The following is a 15,658-nucleotide window of genomic DNA, read 5'->3' as shown; positions in this document are numbered from 1 at the left end:
CATCCCCTTTTCTCTCTCCCCATCCCCTCTTCTCTCTCTCCCCATCCCCTCTTTTCTCTCTCCCAATCCCCTCTTCTCTCCCAATCCCCTCTTCTCTCCCAATCCCCTCTTCTCTCCCAATCCCCTCTTCTCTCTCCCAATCCCCTCTTCTCTCTCTCCCAATCCCCTCTTCTCTCTCCCAATCCCCTCTTCTCTCTCCCCATTCCCTATCTCCTCTTCTCTTTCCCCATTCCCTATCTCCTCTTCTCTCCCCATTCCCTATCTCCTCTTCTCTCTCCCCATTCCCTCTCTTCTCTCCCCATTCCCTCTTCTCTCCCCATTCCCGCTCTTCTCTCCCCATTCCCGCTCTTCTTTCCCCATTCCCGCTCTTCTCTCCCCATTCCCTCTCTTCTCTCCCCATTCCCTCTCTTCTCTCCCCATTCCTTCTTCTCTCCCCATTCCTTCTCTTCTCTCCAGCCATTCCCTCTTCTCCCCATTCCCTCTTCGCTCTCCCCATTCGCTGTCTCTTCTCTCCCTATTACCTCTCCCCATTCGCTCTCTTCTCTCTCCCCGTTCCCTCTTCTCTCTCCCCTTTCCCTCTTCTCTCCCCGTTCCCTCTTCTCTCTCCCCATTCCCTCTTCTCTCTCGCTCCTCTATTGCCACTCTTCTCATTTCCCCTGTCCTTTATTGCCTCCTTCCTGTATAATTCCATCTCTTTCCCCATTCCCTCTCTTCTCTCTCTCCCCAATCCCTCTTCTCTCTCCCCATTCACTCTTCTCTCCCCATTCCCTCTCTTCTCTCCCCATTCCCTCTCTTCTCTCTCCCCATTCCCTCTCTTCTCTCTCCCCATTCCCTCTTCTCTCTCCCCATTCCCTCTTCTCTCTCCCCATTCCCTCCTCTCTCTCCCCATCCCCTCCTCTCTCCCCATCCCCTCCTCTCTCTCCCAATCCACTCTTCTCTCTCTCCCCATCCCCTCTTTTCTCTCTCCCCATCCCCTCTTCTCTCTCTCCCCATCCCCTCTTTTCTCTCTCCCAATCCCCTCTTCTCTCCCAATCCCCTCTTCTCTCCCAATCCCCTCTTCTCTCCCAATCCCCTCTTCTCTCCCAATCCCCTCTTCTCTCTCCCAATCCCCTCTTCTCTCTCTCCCAATCCCCTCTTCTCTCTCCCAATCCCCTCTTCTCTCTCCCCATTCCCTATCTCCTCTTCTCTTTCCCCATTCCCTATCTCCTCTTCTCTCTCCCCATTCCCTATCTCCTCTTCTCTCTCCCTATTCCCTCTCTTCTCTCCCCATTCCTTCTTCTCTCCCCATTCCCGCTCTTCTCTCCCCATTCCCGCTCTTCTCTCCCCATTCCCGCTCTTCTCTCCCCATTCCCTCTCTTCTCTCCCCATTCCCTCTCTTCTCTCCCCATTTTCTTCTCTCCCCATTCCTTCTCTTCTCTCCAGCCATTCCCTCTTCTCCCCATTCCCTCTTCGCTCTCCCCATTCGCTGTCTCTTCTCTCCCTATTACCTCTCCCCATTCGCTCTCTTCTCTCTCCCCGTTCCCTCTTCTCTCTCCCCTTTCCCTCTTCTCTCCCCGTTCCCTCTTCTCTCTCCCCATTCCCTCTTCTCTCTCGCTCCTCTATTGCCACTCTTCTCATTTCCCCTGTCCTTTATTGCCTCCTTCCTGTATAATTCCATCTCTTTCCCCATTCCCTCTCTTCTCTCTCTCCCCAATCCCTCTTCTCTCCCCATTCACTCTTCTCTCTCCCCATTCCCTCTCTTCTCTCTCCCCATTCCCTCTCTTCTCTCTCCCCATTCCCTCTCTTCTCTCTCCCCATTCCCTCTTCTCTCTCCCCATTCCCTCTTCAGTTCAGTTCAGTTCAAATGCTTTATTGGCATGAAAGTTTACAGAGAACCATATTGCCAAAGCTTACATAGCAAAAAGGTACAGTTTTCCAACATTCTGTAGGTGTCAATCGATTTGACATTTGTTGGGTATATACAATATTACTTTTAAACAATATTAATTTTAAACAGTCTTTCTACTTCATTTGGTACTCCCCATTTCCTCTCTTCTCTCTCTCTCCCCATTCCCTCTCTTCTCTCTCTCCCCATTCCCTCTCTTCTCTCTCTCTCCCCATTCCCTCTCTTCTCTCCCCATTCCCTCTTCTCTCTCTCCCCATTCCCTCTCTTCTCTCTCTCCCCATTCCCTCTCTTCTCTCTCTCCCCATTCCCTCTTTCTCTCTCCCCATTCCCTCTTCTCTCTCTCCCTATTCCCTCTTCTCTCTCTCCCCATTCCCTCTCTTCTCTCTCCCCCCACTCCTTCTCTTCTCTCTCCCCCCACTCCATCTCTTCTCTCTCTCCCCACTCCATCTCTTCTCTCTCTCCCCATTCCCTCTCTTCTCTCCCCATTCCCTCTTTCTCTCTCCCCATTCCCTCTTCTCTCTCTCCCTATTCCCTCTTCTCTCTCTCCCCATTCCCTCTCTTCTCTCCCCCCACTCCATCTCTTCTCTCTCCCCCCACTCCATCTCTTCTCTCTCCCCCCACTCCATCTCTTCTCTCTCCCCCCACTCCATCTCTTCTCTCTCCCCACTCCATCTCTTCTCTCTCTCCCCACTCCATCTCTTCTCTCTCCCCATTCCATCTCTTCTCTCTCTCCCCACTCCATCTCTTCTCTCTCTCCCCATTCCCTCACTTCTCTCTCTCCCCATTCCTTCTCTCTCACCATTCCCTCTTTCTCTCTCTCCCCATTCCCTTTCTCTCTCCCCATTCTCTCTTTCTCTCTCCCCATTCCCTCTTTCTCTCTCCCCATTCCCTCTTTCTCTCTCCCCATTCCCTTTCTCTCTCCCCATTCCCTTTCTCTCTCCCCATTCCCTCTTCTCTCTCTCCCCATTCCCTCTTCTCTCTCTCCCCATTCCCTCTTCTCTCTCTCCCCATTCCCTCTTCTCTCTCTCCCCATTCCCTCTTCTCTCTCTCCCCATTCCCTCTCTTCTCTCTCCCCATTCCCTCTCTTCTCTCTCCCCATTCCCTCTCTTCTCTCTCTCCCCATTCCCTCTTCTCTCTCCCCATTCCCTCTTCTCCCTCTCCCCATTCCCTCTCTTCTCTCTCCCCATTCCCTCTTCTCTCTCCCCATTCCCTCTTCTCTCTCCCCATTCCATCTCTTCTCTCTCCCCATTCCATCTCTTCTCTCTCCCCATTCCATCTCTTCTCTCTCTCCCCATTCCATCTCTTCTCTCTCTCCCCACTCCATCTCTTCCCTCTCCATCTCTTCTCTCTCTCCCCACTCCATCTCTTCTCTCTCCCCCCACTCCATCTCTTCTCTTCCCCACTCCATCTCTTCTCCCTCCCCACTCCATCTCTTCTCTCTCTCCCCACTCCATCTCTTCTCTCTCTCCCCACTCCATCTCTTCTCTCTCTCTCCCCACTCCATCTCTTCTCTCTCTCCCCACTCCATCTCTTCTCTCTCCCCATTCCATCTCTTCTCTCTCCCCCATTCCATCTCTTCTCTCTCTCCCCACTCCATCTCTTCTCTCTCTCCCCATTCCCTCTCTTCTCTCTCCCCATTCCCTCTCTTCTCTCTCTCCCCATTCCCTCTCTCCCCACTCCATCTCCTCTCTCCCCATTCCCTCTCTTCTCTCTCCCCATTCCCTCTCTTCTCTCTCCCCATTCCCTCTCTTCTCTCTCCCCATTCCCTCTTCTCTCTCTCCCCATTCCCTCTTTCTCTCTCTCCCCATTCCCTCTCTCTCCCCATTCCCTCTTCTCTCTCTCCCCATTCCCTTTCTCTCTCTCCCCATTCCCTCTTTCTCTCTCCCCATTCCCTCTTTCTCTCTCTCCCCATTCCCTCTTTCTCTCTCCCCATTCCCTCTTTCTCGCTCCCCATTCCCTTTCTCTCTCTCCCCATTCCCTCTTTCTCTCTCCCCATTCCCTCTTTCTCTCTCCCCATTCTCTCTCTTCTCTCCCCATTCCATCTCTTCTCTCTCTCCCCATTCCATCTCTTCTCTCTCCCCACTCCATCTCTTCTCTCTCTCCCCACTCCATCTCTTCTCTCTCCCCCATTCCATCTCTTCTCTCTCCCCCCACTCCATCTCTTCTCTCTCCCCCATTCCATCTCTTCTCTCTCCCCCATTCCATCTCTTCTCTCTTTCCCCATTCCCTCTTCTCTCTTTCCCCATTCCCTCTTCTCTCTCCCCATTCCATGTCTTCTCTCTCCCCATTCCATCTCTTCTCTCCCCCATTCCATCTCTTCTCTCTTTCCCCATTCCCTCTTCTCTCTCCCCATTCCCTTTATCTCTCGCTCCTCTATTGCCACTCTTCTCATTTCCCTTCTCCTTTATTGCCTCCTTCCTGTGTAATTCCGTCTCTTTCCCCATTCCCTCTTTGTTCTTGATCTACATGCTCTGTTTATGATGTCTCTAATTTGGTTACTTTTTCTGATCTTTTGTACCAGTCCGCTCCCCCTTCTGAGAGGACGCGGGGTGGGGGAACATAGTCGCCCAGTAGTCAGGTGACCCGAGGCCGGAAGTGACGCCGACCGCCCCAGGATTCCCGGGCAGTGTTTGCAGCTGCGCGCGCCGCCTGGTTGCGGAGGCAGTGACGTGAGTCCGTGCAATGGCGGCTCTGGCGCCGGGAGACCCCAAACTGGTGGCAATGATCGTCAACCACCTTAAAAACCAGGGCCTCTTCGATCAGTTCCGCCGCGACTGCCTAGCCGACGTGGACACCAAGGTAAAAGGAAGGAGCAGGGCTTGCGGCCTGGAGCCCCGGGCCCGCTGCTGGATTGACGGCGGGCGATGGAGTGGGAACCCAGCTGGTCTGTGGGCAGCGGGTACGCGGCAAGTTCGCCCGCAGCGCGGTGGCCCCGGCCCCTCGGTGAAGTGACTGACCGCGTCAAGTATTCGCCGAACGGTGCAGCGCACTCTGGGGCTTGACCCGTCCCATTGTGTCCGAGAGGCGCGAAGCAACGGTGTGGGGCCGCCCAGCGGCGGGAACAGTCGGATTTGGAGTTGTGGGAGATTCAATGACGAGAGCAAGTGGGAGCAGGAGTCCCGAACCAGGCGTCATAATAACATTAGAGATCGGCTATTCAGCAGAGGCGGACCTTAAAACCTATCTCTGACCAAGCTTTTGGCCACCTGTCCTAATATCTGCTAGTGGTTTGGTGTCAAGTTTTGTTTGATAACGTTCCTGTGAAGCGCATTGGGGCGTTTTTGCTCTATTAACTGCGCTATATAAATTGCCTCAGTCTTTCTAGAGAAAAGAGCTTCAGCACGTTCAGTCTTTCCTCTCAGTTCTAGTATAATCCTAGTGAATCTTTTTTGCACTTTTTCCCGTGCTTCTATATCTTTTTTGTAATACAGAGACCAGAACACTGCACAGTACTCCCAAGTGTGGTCTAACCAAGGATTTATACAAGTTGAACATAACTTCCCCACTGAAGTATGATGTCGGAAACTCATCTCGGGATCAAATAGGAAAGCAAGGTTGCGAATGGTCTGGTTCAGCCTCGGACAGTGGTTAGGGAGAGGGATGGAGTTAGTGGCTAGGCAACAGAGTTTGTGGTGGAGACCAAAAGCAATGGCTTCATTCTTTCCCAATATTTGGAGGAAATTTCAGTAGTTGATGTTGGTTATGCAGCGTGGCAAATCAGAGACAGTGGAGGGTCGAGAGAGGTGGTAGTGAGGTAGAGCTGTGTTTCGTCTGTATACGTGTGGAACCTGAAGTTGTGTTTTCCGATGATGTCACGGAGGGGTAGCAAGTAGATGAGAAATGGAAAGGGGCCAAGCATAGATCCTTGGGGGCTCCAGAGGTTACAGTGCGGCAGCTGGAAGAGAAGCCATTCCAGGTCATTCTCTGGATGCGATTGGATAGTTAGGAATGGAATCAGACAGAATCATGCTGCTGGATGACAGGAGCGGCATTGGAGGAGGATGGTGTGGGCGACTGTGTCAAAGGCTGCAGACAGGTTGAGCGGGATGGGAAGGGATCGTTTATTGCTGTCGCAGTCACATAGGATGTCATTTGTGACTTTGATAAAGGTTGTTTCAGTGCTGTGGCGGGGTAGAAACCTGATTGGAGGTGTTCAAACACTGAGTTGTGGGAAAGAAGGGACAGAAAGTAAAGAATAGTGGTGAATGGTTGTTTTTTTAGACTGAAGGAAAGTGTATAGTGGTGTCTCCCAGGGGCCAGTATTAGGACCACTACTGCTTTTGATATATATTAATGACCTGGACTTGGGTATACAGAGCATAATTTCAAAGTTTGCAAATGACACGAAACTCGGAAATGTAAATAGTGAGGAGAATAGTAACAGACGTCAGGAGGACATAGTGAAATGGGCAGACAGATGGCAAATAAAATTTAATGCAGAGAAATGTGAAGTGGTGCATTTTGATCAGAAGAATGAGGAGAGGCAATATAAACTAAATGGTACAGTTTCAAAAAGGGTGCAGGAAAAGAGATCTGGGGGTGTACCTACAGAAATCTTTGAAGGAGGCAGAACATAAGAAATAGGAGCAGGAGTAGGCCATTTGGCCCTTCGAGCCTGCTCTGCCATTCAATAAGATCATGGCTGATCTTCTACCTCATCTCCACTTTCCTGCACTATCCCCATATCCCTTAATATTCAAAAATCTATCGATCTCTCTCTTGGATATACTCAACGACTGAGCCTCCACAGCCCTCTGGGGTAGAGAATTCCAAAGATTCACCACCCTCTGAGTGAAGAAATTTCTCCTCATCTCAGTCCTAAATGGCCGACCCCTTATTCTGAGACAGTGACCCCTGGTTCTAAACTCCCCAGCCAGAGGAAACATCCTCCCTACATCTACCCTGTGATCATCTCTCATTCTTCTAAACTCTAGAGAATATAGGCCTAGTCTACTCAATCTGTCCTCATAGGACAATTCCCCCCATCCCAGGAACCAGTCTGGTGAACCTTTGTTGCACTCCCTCTATGGCAAATATATCTTTCCTTAGGTAAGGAGACCAAAATTGTACACAATACTCCAGGTATGGTCTCACCAGGGCCCTATATCATTGCAGTAAGAGAAAGTTGCGAAGGCTGTTAGAAAAGCTTATGGGATCCTTGGCTTTATTATTATTATTATTATTATAGGCATAGAATACAAAAGCAAGGAAGTTGTACTCAAACTTTATAAATCACTGTTTAGGCCCCAGCTGAAGTATTGTCTAATTCTGGGCACCACACTTTAGGAATGATGTCAAGGCCTTAGGGAGGTGCAGAGGAGATTTACTAGAATGGAACCAGGAATGCGGGACTTCAATTACGTGGAGCGACTGGAGAAGCTGTGTTTTTTCTCCTCGGAGCAGAGAAGGTTAAAGGGGGGGTGTTCAAAATCATGAAGAGTTTTGATAGAGTAAATAAGGAGAAACTGTTTCCAGTGGCAGAAGGGTAGGCAACCAGAGGACATAGATCTAAGATAGTTGGCAAAACAACCAGAGGTGAGATGAGAATTTTTTTATGCCACCCATTATGATCTGGATGCACTGCCTGAAAGGGTAGTGGAAGCAGATTCAATAATTTTCAATGGGGAATTGGATAAATATTTGAAGGGGGAACAATTGCAGGGCTATGAGGAAAGAGCAGGGCAGTGGGATTAACTAGGTAGCTCTTAAGAGCTGGCGTGGGTCCTTCTGTGCTGTATAATTCTATGATTCACTCATTACCTGTCAGTTTATGCGGTGCATCAATCAGTGGGCTTATCCCTATCTTAATTTTCCTTTTGTTACTTGTGTCTATAGAATACTATTTATTTTGATCTTCTTTGATTTTATGTTGTAATTCCTCTTTGCCCTCATAATTTTTTTAACTTTCCAAACCTCTTCGTATTTCCTTTTGTCACCCTCACCTTTATTGTGGCTGTACTAGGTGAATGCCTTTCTTTAGATTTAATTTTACCCATATATATTTATTCATTGCATTATTGACTAATTTGTCCTTGTTTTTTTTTAGTGGAATATATTTCTCTTGAATTCTCTTGATCACTGTAAAATATTTCCCCCTGCTGCTATATCTCATGTTTGTCATTTTTTCCCAGTTTACCTTCCCTAGTTCCAACCTCATCCCCTCATAATTAGCTTTATTTCCAATCGGTTATTTTGGTCTTTTTCTTACTTGGCTCTCGAGCTCACATTATATATTAATGATGATCTAGACGAGGGAACTAGATGTAACATCTCCAAGTTTGCAGACGACACAAAGCTGGGTGTGCGTGTGTGCTGTGAGGAGGATGCTGAGAAACTCCAGTATGATTTGGACAGGTTGGGTGATTGGGCAGATGCAGTATAATGTGGATAAATGCGAGGTTATCCACTTTGGTGGCAAAAACAGGAAGGCAGATTATTATCTGAACGGCAATAGATTGGAAGAAGGGGGAAGTGCAGTGAGACCTGGGTGTCCTTGTGCACCAGTCGCTGAAGGTAAGCATGCAGGTGCAGCAGGCAGTTAAGAAGGCAAATGGTATGTTGGCCTTCATAGCGAGAGGGTTCGAGTACAGGAGCAAGGATGTCTTGCTGCAGTTGTACAGGGCTTTGGTGAGACCACACCTTGACTATTGTGTGCAGTTTTGGTTGCCTTATCTGAGGAAGGATGTTCTTGCCATGGAGGGAGTGCAGCGAAGATTCACCAGACTGATACCTGGGATGGCAGGAATGATGTATGAGGAGAGATTGGGTTGATTAGGCTTGTACTCGCTGGAGTTTAGAAGAATGAGAGGGGATCTCATTGAAACTTATAAAATTCTAACGGGACTAGACAGACTAGATGCAGGAAGGATGTTCCCGATGGCGGGAGAGTCCAGAACCAGGGGTCACAGTCTAAGGATAAGCCTTTTAGGATAGAGATGAGGAGGAATTTCTTCACCGAGAGAGTGGTGAACCTGTGGAATTCTCTACCACAAAAGGCAGTTGAGGCCAATTCATTAAATATATTCAAGAAGGAGTTAGATATATTTCTTAATTAAGGCTAAAGGGATCCAGGGATGTGGGGAGAAAGCAGGGACAGGGTACTGAATTTGGATGATCAGCCATGATCTCATTAAATGGCAGAGCAGGCTCGAGGGGCCGAATGGCCTACTCCTATCTTCTGTGTTTCTATGATCATTATCTTAAACCTTATTGGGCCGGATATTCTGATCCCTACGGCTGTGTACCCACCCGAAGAGACATCAGAAATGCCGGTTTCAGGTGTGCACAGCGCATGCGCTGAAAACCGGCATTTCCGATCTGTCAAGAATGGTCTTGACAGATCCTCCGGCTGTCCTGGAGAAGGGCTTCTGCGGGTGGATAGTTCCGCTTTTTGGAGACCCTCCACCCGCAGAAAACCCTTACAATTCTTACACTTGGTAAAAGCAGGCATAAGGCCTGCTTTTACCAGGATAAGAGTTTGAAAAAAAGTAAAAAAAAGTGCATTGATTTATCATTGAAAAATACTTTTTAAAAAAAGGTAAGTTTATTTTTAGCCCCATAAAAAAACTTTAATTATTTTTTCAAAAAATTAAATTTTTATTTAAAATACTTAATTTATTGTAATTTCAAGTCATTTAAAAAATATTATGTTTTTTAAAATTTATTTAAAGTTTTACTATGTTTTTTCATTGATCTCCATTCATACACTTGACGGGAAGACCTGTCAAATATATGAAGGGAGATTCCCTTCTGTGATTGGCTCCCCATAGCTCACGTATCCCAGGGACGCTGCGAACTACTTGCGCCCCTGGGATACGTGGGCCCTGTGCACATCAAGTTTGGTGAGGCCTAGGAGCGGAACTGTGTGCGTCCCGGGAGCCCTCAGGTAAGGGCGCAGATTTTCCCAGATCGTGGAAAATACGGGCCATTATGTTGTGATCACTATTGCCTATACGCTCCCCTATGCTTACTTCTCTTATCTGTCCTGGTTCATTTCCCATTACTAGATCTAGCAGTGAATCCTCTCGTGCTTATTACGTTCTGGGTAAGAAAGGAATCCTGTACACCGTAAAAACTTAATTCCCTTTTCTCCTTTCACTATCTCTTCTAGCCAGTTTATTTGGGGGTATTTGAAATTTCCATGATTATTATTCTACACCGTTTACTCATTTCATAGATTTGCTTATTTCACTTCTCTTCCGCTATTAGGTGGTCTGCAATATACCCCAGTTAGTGTGATGAAATGTACTTGGAAAACCAAGTGATTGGTCAGTCACTACTGGGCATATGCTATAGACTGCTGGATAGTAAAAAGGATAAAATCTGTAGACAAGAGTAGTGTGTACCAGCAATAGAACTATAACTAAAATTTTAATCATCTAAAACAGTGAGGAAAATGTATATGGGATGTGTTCACCACTATTTGCTCAGTCAGAATGTTCCTTATCGAACAAAGAAGGAAACACTACTTGAACTAGTTCTGGGCAATGAAGCAGAGTAAATAGTTGACTTAAAAAGTGAAGGAGTATTTGAGAAGAAGTTAACAATGGGCCGGATTTTCGTATCGGAGGCTTCCTGCGTGCGGATGCCTCTGATCTGGAAAAATCTACGAACTTACATGCTGGCTCCTTAGGTCCCGAGACTTCGATCCTGGGCCTCTCCTGGTTCACGTGGGCAGAGGCCCAGGTATTCCAGGGGCACAAGCTGTTCGCAAGTGTCCCTGGGATCATGTGGGCCATGGGGAACCAATCAAAGAAGGGAATCCCCCTTCACACTTTTGACAGTTCTCTCCGGATAGACCTGTCAAAAATATGAATGGGGATCACTCAAAAAACACACAAACATTAAATACATACTTTTTATCACGTATTTAAAATTACATTAAAATTTTTGTTTAAAATATTTAATTTAGTTTTTGAAAATAATTAAAGTTTTTTACGGGGCTAAAAATAAACTTTTTTAAAAGTTTTTTTTAATTATAAATGAGTAATTTTTAAAAACTTTTTAAAAACTCTTTTGCTAGTAAAAGCAGGCCTTATGCCTGCTTTTACCAGGCGTAAGATTTTTAAAGGTTTTCAGCGAGTGGAGGTTGTGCAGAAAGTGCAACTCTCCACCCGCGGAGGCCCTTCTCCAGGGCAGGCGGATGATCTGTCAAGTGCATTCTTGACAGATCGGAAGTGCCGGTTTTCAGCGCATGCGCTGTGCATGCCTGAAACCAGCACTTGCTCTAGGGTTGCAAAATTCTGGGAATTTTTAAAAGAGGAAACTTTCCATGGGAATTTATGGGAATTTTGAGTTTTTTTGCACACTGATGGTTTTTGTCTCTGACCCTTATATTTTTGTCATCAAAATAGACATACTGTTCCATACAAATAAAAACAGGCTTTCCAAACTTTATTTAGGTTATAATTTTGAACTTTATTGAACCCCCACAAAAAAGACCCATCTAAAATAAAATAAAAAGAGCGTCAGCTTATTTAGCCTGTAATTTGTCCTGATTTTGTCCCTTTGAGTCTTCTACTCATGAGTCTTCTGAGTCTTCTACTCCTCATTGCTCCTCCTGATTCTCTGGCTCTGACGTGTCCATTTCCTCCTCTGTGTCAGTGTCTAGCTGTGTGGTGGACACTTCTGTATCTGGCTCAATAAGTTGTAGGTTCGCCCAGATAGCCACCAGTTTCTCCACTCTCTTGTTAGTCAGCCTGTTGCGCACCTTTGTATGCGTATTCTCAAAAAGTGACCAGTTTCGTTCAGAGGCCGCTGATGAAGGTGGGATTTGGAGTATCACCGATGCAATAGGTGACAGGGCCTCAGATGCACAAAGTCCCTTCCACCAGGTATGTGCACTGATATGCTTGCATGATTCCCATATCCCATCCCCATTCCAAAGACCTTGCTTGGTAGAGAACTTTGCCAGACTTCCCAGAACTTTGCCCACATCCAGATTGAGATGGTGTGAGAGGGTAGAAATCACACTGTAAGCGCTGTTGATCTGTTCTCCAGAAAGTGTTGGTCTCCCAACATGCTTTGGGTCCAGCATGTATGCTGCAGCATGAATCGGCTTGACACAAAATTCTTGACGCGTCTGTATGAATTGAACAATTGCCTTCTCCTCTGCTTTGAGCAGCAGGGATGTGGGTAGGGCAATGCTGATTTGTTCTTTTAAATCAGTAAAAAGCCTGAGAACATCTGACAAGACAGCGTCATCTCCTTCAATCTGAGCAATTGCAGATGCTACTGGTGAGAGTAGTTTAAGGCTGCTAACCACTCTCTCCCAAAACACACCATCCAGCAGTATTTTCTTGATGGTGGTTTCCATATCCCCAGACTGGGATATTGCCATTTCTTGCAGCGACTCCTTACCCTCCAGAAGGCTGTTGTACATTATGACAACACCACCCCATCTAGTGTTGTTGGGCAGCTTCAGTGTGGTGTTCTTGTTCTTTGTCATTTGCTTGGAGTTGTAGGTTGCTGCAACTACCTGTTTTCCCCTGACATACTTAACAACTTGCTTGGCTCTCTTGTACAGTGCTTCCATGGTTCTCAAACCCATGATGTCCTTGAGCAGGTTAAGCCCATGAGCTGCGCACCCAATAGACGTAATATGAGGGTAGGCCTCCTCCACTTGAGCCCAAGCAGCCTTCATATTCGCAGCATTATCAGTAACTACTGCAAAGACCTTTTGTGATCCAAGATCGTTGATGACCGCTTTCAGCTCATCAGCAATGTGTGTGTCTGTTGTCCTTCGTGTCTGTGCTCTTGAAGAACACTGGGAGAGGAGTGGAGACGATGTAGTTTATGATGCCCTCCCCTCGTACATTTGACCACCCATCTGAGATAACTGCAACACAGTCTGCCATCGCTATCGTTTCTTTGAGCTTTCCTTGGACTCTGTTATACTCGGCCTCCAGCAAATAAGTAGACAAAGCATGTCTGGTGGGAGGACAGTATGCAGGGCGAATAACATTGAAAAATCTCTTCCAGTACACATTGGCTGTGAGCATGAGGGGTGAGCCTGTTGCATATACAGCTCGAGCAAGGCACTCATCTGCATTCTTCTGGCTATGGTTATCCATTGTATCAAAGAACCTTCCAAGTGGGCCAGGAGTTGCTGATGATAAGGAGCCTGATGCTGAATGAGAACCATCATCTTCTTGAATGGAAGCAGAGGAACTCTGGGCTGACTGCTGTGAGCTTTGAGTGAAGTTGTTGCATTTGGATAAATGCTGCTGCATCTTTGTGGCATTCTTTACATATGGCTTTCTACAGTGTTTGCACATGTACACAGTCTTTCCATCTTTAATGCCTGGGGTAAAATGCTTCCACACATCCGACGGTAAATGTGGCATTGTTCTATGCAGAGAAATAAAGGGCATTCATCTCTGTGTCGAACTGCGGTCGATCAGCACGATTGCAACAGGGTGAGTACATTTTTGCTGATGCTCCATGTGATGGAAGCATGACCTGTACACACACGACGCTACATCACTAATAGTGTATTATTTTGTATATTTTAAATTGAAGGACAACAGAGTTCAACAAGTAACTGGTTTATTTGGTATAAAGTCTGATTTACTTACTGCATCATCACAACATCAGCAGAAAACAAAATGACTTCCCTCAGGACCCCTAACCTGGATCTTAAAAAAACTATAGCAGTCTTACAGATGCCTGCAGGCCAATCACAATTCGATATGCAAATATTACAAATAGAGGGAGCTAATCGCTCATCCACTCATCCAACCAATCAGGACACATTTGTTCACAGTCACACACAACTTGTAATTATTAAAACAAGCCAAGTAAGAAGATAAACATATATTAAGAAATTCCTTAATAATTAAGATTCCATCTCTTAGTAATTTTAAGAGAGGACCTGTGGGGGGAAGAAAAAGAAAGAAATACAAAAAAAACAATATTATGCTAGCATGTGCTTTTTTGGGCAAAATTCCCAAGTTAAACTTCCCGTGGAAAATTTCCGGAAATTTACCGGAAACGTTCCACCCCTTTGCAGCCCTAACTTGCTCGCCCCCTACGGGTGTGTACACACCCGTGGAGGTCAGAAAATACGGGCCAATATAATTAGGTACAGGAAATTATTTTTTATCTGGCACCGACGGGACCAGCGTGGTGCCGGTTGATCAAAAAGTCCGGATTACAGCGAGGTATACTTACCAAGGTACGAGAGCCCTGTACACGGCCACAGATGCAGGAGCCCCGGTTACACGGCACTTGTGCAGGAGTCCCGGTTACGCGGCCACAGATCCAGGAGTCCCTGTTGCACGGCCACAGGTGCAGGAACCCCGGTTACACGGCACTTGTGCAGGCGTCCCGGTTACGCGGCCACAGATCCAGGAGTCCCTGTTGCACGGCCACAGGTGCAGGAACCCCGGTTACACAGGCACAGATCCAGGAACCCCGGTTACACGGCCACTAATATATAGTAAAACTTACCCGAACCTACTCCTGAATTTTGCCGGTTAAGAGAGATTTCCGGATATTTAGGTGCCGGTTTAAAGAGAGTTCCCTGTATAGTGTAAGGATAGAAAAGGAAAAATAAAGTTGATGGCTAAGAATACTTGCCTAAAAAAAGCAAATTAAAATGAGTTAAAATAAACCACACCTAGATTAAATGAAAGGGAAAAAATATGGAAATTGTACAAATCGAGCTGCTTCCAGTATGGAAAAATGGAATGTGTTGAAGACTCGGGTACCATGGAGTTTAGATCAAGTTTGGAACTAAAAAAACATATTTGGTGCTTACAGTGCAAATAAAAAAAGCCAGAAAAAATATCGACAATATATAGAGGAGAACTACGAAACAGTTCGAAAAGTTGAAGGTGTCTGTGGGGCATTGGAGCTCCAAAACACTGCCACTGCGGCTATTTATTTAGATGATCTAAACAATGTTGCAAACTATTGATTTAGTGCTGTACCAGTCCCGATTTGAGGTGTGTTGGAAGTTTTAGTGCATAATTTACCACAGCGGTCTTTTTTCTAGATTACGTTAAGGTTCACAAATATATCGGCCACATGAAGTGTATTGCAGTATCATTTGTAACAAAATCTGTGATCTAGTGAAAGTGGGTGCAATTGCCACTAGATGGAGACTGTGTCCTAGTAAAAAAATTATTTTAATCATGATGGGATAGATTTTGCTGTAGTAAGGCGTCTGCCATTAGTTCGACTTACCCCGTCACCCTTTAGCTCAAAATTTTTGCCCACTTTGCTGAAAGTGCAAACTGGTAACAGCGCAATGAGGGAAACATGGCATTTGGGACCTGAGTGAACGACAACTTGCATTTATATAGCACCTTTAAGTCATAAAACATACCACGGCACTTCACAGCGTTATCAAACAAAATTTGACGCCAAGGCACATAAGGAAATTTTAGGGCAAAAGAGGTACTTTTTAAGGAGCGTCCGAGAGGTGGAGAGGTATAGGGAGGGAATTCCAGAGCTTAGGTCCTCGACAGCTGAAGGCACAGCCACCAATGGTAGAACGATTTAAAGTCACGGACGTGCAAGAGGCCAGAATTGGCGGAGTGCAGAGTTCTTGGAGGGTTGGAGGCAGTTGCAAATGTAAGGAGGGGTGAGGGCATGGAACAATTTGAAAATAAGGATGAGAATTTTAAAATTGCACAGGATATACGGCACAGAAACAGGCCATTCGGCCCAACCAGTTTGTGCACCACTCGAGCCTCCTCCCGTCTTTCCTTATCTAAATCTATCAGCGTAACCCTCTATTCCCTTCTCCCTCACATGCTTGTCTAGCCT

At 46.5% G+C, this 15,658-nt stretch overlaps 1 protein-coding gene across 3 annotated transcripts in view; it reads left to right on the top strand.

The window, feature by feature from the left end:
- Positions 1-4,495: 4,495 nt before the first annotated feature.
- The window catches only part of bod1l1 (biorientation of chromosomes in cell division 1-like 1), an 87,756-nt gene continuing 76,593 nt past the window's right edge, over positions 4,496-15,658 (top strand). Inside the window, exon 1 of one of the 3 annotated variants that reach the window (XR_015073388.1) lies at positions 4,496-4,684. Coding sequence is in view for 2 of the 3 variants with exons in the window: in XM_085965895.1 (XP_085822021.1) it covers positions 4,568-4,684 (117 nt within the window). In the remaining variant the exon portion in view is untranslated. The remainder of the gene's footprint in view (positions 4,685-15,658) is intronic. The other 2 variants (XM_085965895.1, XM_085965886.1) reach the window with 2 other exon arrangements.

This window comes from Somniosus microcephalus, chromosome 2 (genome assembly GCF_052327205.1).
Source record: "Somniosus microcephalus isolate GS21.2 chromosome 2, FLI_Smic_1.0, whole genome shotgun sequence".
NCBI lineage: Eukaryota > Metazoa > Chordata > Chondrichthyes > Squaliformes > Somniosidae > Somniosus > Somniosus microcephalus.
This window is presented reverse-complemented; position numbering and strand designations above follow the sequence as displayed.